Source organism: Sitophilus oryzae, unplaced genomic scaffold (genome assembly GCF_002938485.1).
Source record: "Sitophilus oryzae breed Bouriz unplaced genomic scaffold, Soryzae_2.0 scaffold_551_pilon_pilon, whole genome shotgun sequence".
Taxonomy (NCBI): Eukaryota; Metazoa; Arthropoda; class Insecta; order Coleoptera; family Curculionidae; genus Sitophilus; species Sitophilus oryzae.
In genome coordinates, this window is record NW_022147142.1 from 590,158 (window position 1) to 593,819 (window position 3,662).

General features: G+C 33.3%; 2 protein-coding genes across 3 annotated transcripts; one reads left to right on the forward strand and one right to left on the reverse strand.

Moving 5' to 3' along the window:
• The first annotated feature begins 659 nt into the window (after window positions 1-659).
• On the forward strand, window positions 660-1,663 carry LOC115887067. Its single transcript, XM_030906387.1, has 3 exons — window positions 660-903; window positions 986-1,118; window positions 1,170-1,663. Exons 1-3 carry the CDS (start codon window positions 712-714, stop codon window positions 1,640-1,642), a joined length of 798 nt encoding a protein of 265 aa, XP_030762247.1. The 5' UTR covers window positions 660-711; the 3' UTR covers window positions 1,643-1,663.
• A 101-nt stretch (window positions 1,664-1,764) lies between these two features.
• LOC115887065 (putative nuclease HARBI1) lies at window positions 1,765-3,212 on the reverse strand. 2 transcript variants are annotated; one of them, XM_030906386.1, is made up of 5 exons: window positions 2,968-3,212; window positions 2,703-2,899; window positions 2,458-2,590; window positions 2,238-2,382; window positions 1,765-2,180 (listed from the first exon to the last, which is right to left on the reverse strand). In XM_030906386.1, the coding sequence occupies exons 1-5, from the start codon at window positions 3,190-3,192 to the stop codon at window positions 1,780-1,782; spliced, it is 1,101 nt and encodes a 366-aa protein (XP_030762246.1). In that variant the 5' UTR covers window positions 3,193-3,212; the 3' UTR covers window positions 1,765-1,779. The 2 variants fall into 2 exon arrangements, with proteins under 2 accessions (XP_030762246.1, XP_030762245.1); XM_030906385.1 differs by having other exon boundaries at window positions 2,238-2,590.
• Between the last annotated feature and the right edge of the window lie 450 nt (window positions 3,213-3,662).

Below are 3,662 nucleotides of genomic sequence, written 5' to 3' on the forward strand. Positions count from 1 at the left end.
TTATTATACGAGGGAAATGTTGAAGACGCTTCACAGCATTTTCGATGTTTTGAACAATATTTATAGCTACCAACTTGTAATTTGTCGATTACTTATTTAGGAATTTATAGAACAAGTAGTAGTTTTCACTAAAGAGCAAGATAACGCACGAAATCACAATTTTTTAGATTTTCACTGACAGTTTGACAAGCAAAACGATCCTTTAAGGCAACCCTTTTCAAAGCGCTTAGCGCAATCAGTAGAGACGCTAAGCGCATCAGACGAGAATACCCAAATCTTTAGTTAAGTGCGCTCTCAGCAAAAATTAACGTCATATACGCTGAGCGTCTAAAAGCGCTTAGCGTTTTCTAAGTTACAGAATTCGGGCCCAGGGTCCGTATTCTCGTTTTCATACACGAAAACGTATCGTTTTCAAAACGCTAAGCGAAACAACTCGCTTAGCAAAACGATAAGCACTTGATTATGGTATTCTTATTAAAAATTTTTGCTAAACGCTTCACTTTTAAAATAACCGCTTTGCACTTGTTGACTACGTTGCAATTTTTCAATGATGCCAATGGAACAAAACTAAAAAATTAAATTGGTAATGTTTTCAATACAAAAATCTTTAAAAAAATCAATCAAAATTATTTTTGAAGTTTTCGTGACGTTTTGTTGCCAAAGTCGCTGTTTGGTTCTAATCACATAATAATAATTTAATATTGTTAAAAAATGGCAAAGAAGCAAATGAGCCAAACTCAGAAAAAAACATTGTTAGAGTTTATGGAGGAAAATCCTCAACTGGTTACCCAAAAAATAAGTAACCAATATACAAGTGCTGATATGAATCAAAAATGGGCGGAAATCACGGATAGGTTAAATAGCATTCCTGGATGCAATAAGTCCTGGAAGGAATGGAGAAAGGTATGTATACCAACCCGTTTCCCATTTATGCATTTTAATAAAACATACGCGAAATAAAAAATAAAAAACTTTTTTATTTTAGTGTTGGAGTGATATGAAATGCAGGAGCAAAAAAAAGAAAGCGCAAGAAAAGCGGTCAATGAATATGACTGGCGGTGGACCCCCGGAAGAAGATGGGCCCGATGAAATGGACCAAAAAATATTAAATATTATAGGTATTTTCTCATAAATTTTGTTGACCCATTTAATTAAGTATAAATTTTCAGGTGGCGATGTTTTAATTTCAGGCATAGACGTGCCTGAAATTGGATTACCTTTAGTATCTGCCATCAATGAACCAGCAACAGTTTCACTACCCAAAGGTAGTTATATCGAAGAATCAGAAGATACTGATTGTGGTGAAATTCATGAGGCTGATAAGGAAAAAGCTAATGAAAATCATTCTAATAATAGCCCTAAAACATCAACAAGAGTTAGACCTCCTCTAATCAAGAAAAGGGCTATATCTGCAGTCCCTCTTGAAAAAACTAAAAGAAAAACTAATCATACTGCTTCAATTGAAGCATCCCAAAAGTTTATAAAAATTGCAAGGGACAAATATGAATTAAAAAAGAATTATTATGAAAAAAAAATTCAAATTTTGGAAAAGCAATCTGAAACTTTGGAAAGGATTGCAGTTGGGGTCGAAAATTGTGCTGAATTTTTAAAAAATAAAACATTTATTGAACATTACGAATAAATGTCCAATGTATTATTAGTTAGTTTACTGTTATTGTTTATTGTTATTGTTAATTTGTTTTTGTAATGTTTTAAATTTTGTGTTGTGTTGTGTTATTTTTGAAAGAATAAAAGACATTTGTATCTCAGTATATTTTATTAAACGAAATAATTATTTACTAATAATTGTCGTACTTCCCGTCCTCGTCCAAGGACATTATTGTCGGGGATATGATTAATATTCTCATTTAGGTTTCCACCTTCCACCTCATTGAAACCCATCATTTCTTCATCATTGTATAAGGGAATATTGTTTTCAAGACAAATATTATGAAGAACTGCGCAGGTATTTACAATTTTTGCAGCTGTTTCTGGTGTATAATGAAGAACACGGTGCTTCAAAAGACATCTAAATCTATTTTTTAGAAGCCCAAAGCATCGTTCAACTGTAACCCGAATTGCTCTAAATCGACGATTAAATCTTGCTTCTGGGGTGTCAGGTTCAGGTTCAGGTAAAAATGGTGTTATTAACCAAGGCCGAATCGGGTAGCCAGAATCCCCTAAAAATTATTATTGGAAAAGAAACTTTTCCCTAAAGAGTAAAATATTTTACCAACCAAATAGATAAAAATTTCCCATTTCATTTTGTGGAAGCTCACTTAGAAAACGTTCTATGTTGGAATTCTGCCATATAAAACTATCATGGGTACTACCACAAAAACGTGCATTAACGTTTGTGATGCGTAACTTTTCATCACATATCTTAAAATAACACACATAATATACAACTGGGACGGTAAAGTAAAGTGTAATGATATTATTCCGCTTACTACCTACCATCTGAACATTCAAAGAATGAAATCCTTTTCGATTCATGTAAATATGTTCATTTATAACTGGGGCTACAATTGCGATATGGGTGCAGTCAATGCACCCTATAATGCCTGGTAGTCGATACAGATTAAAAAACCTAAAAAATATAGGAATCGATTTATGTAAGGTACTTTCAACATAAAATTACTCTATAATAGTCAGTGAGTAAAACGTGTTATAATGCTTTTTAATGTAGGTACTATACTTACCTCTGTCTAACATCTCTCAACTCTTCCATTGAATTAGGAAAATGAATGTAAGTATTCAGAATATTATGATGGTTGAATGCGTCAATTACACTATGGAGTGATCTACTTACTGAAGACTGGCTTACTTTCATCATTTGATTTCTGCCTATATCTAATTGGTAGCTTCCACCGGCCAAAAAGCGTAAAGTAAGTAAAATCTGCAAATACCATTACAAAAAGTTGGCAAAAATGTCCATTATAGAAGTTATCTTTAGTCGTTTTTTACCTTGTTTCTATTGGTTAACGCATCTACTTTATGTTGGGCTGGCAAAAAAGGGCCTAGCAAGTTTTCTAAATCCTGGACATTTTCTTTTCTTAGCCGATATAGCTTAACAAAGTTATAATCTGATAATGCAAAAGGATTATCCGGAAAAAACCGCTGCCGCCGTTGTCCTTCGGCATTTTCTATATTTTCTATTAAGTTAATCGCAATTTGTTCAAAATTATCCATTATTATCTTAGATTATTATTGAAACACAGATACTTCAGAAAAAAATGAGACTTCACTTTTTGACGTTCGATTACCAAAACAGATACCTTATGGTAGCCGTTTTCAAAGTGGAGAGCGTTTTTTAAAAACGTGTAGCAAAATCAAACAAGAATACCGTTCGGCATTGCGCTATGCGAATATGACGTCAAAAGTGGCGAGCGACCTAAAACGCACAGCGTTTTGAGAAACGAGAATACGGGTCCAGGTCTTGAGAGTGACTGCAGTCACGGCGATTGTTTTTTTTTCAGTTTACTGAGATTCTTAAATCTTTAAAATCAATTGAAATGAAAAATTAAAATAATTTAAACTTCACTATTGCCATTTTTTCTCCTATACGCAATGGAAAGGTTAATTTTCCAATCCGACGTTTCGGATTGAGGGACCATCATCAAAAGTCTGAATTTAAATGCGGATTAAATATATAGCTTTAT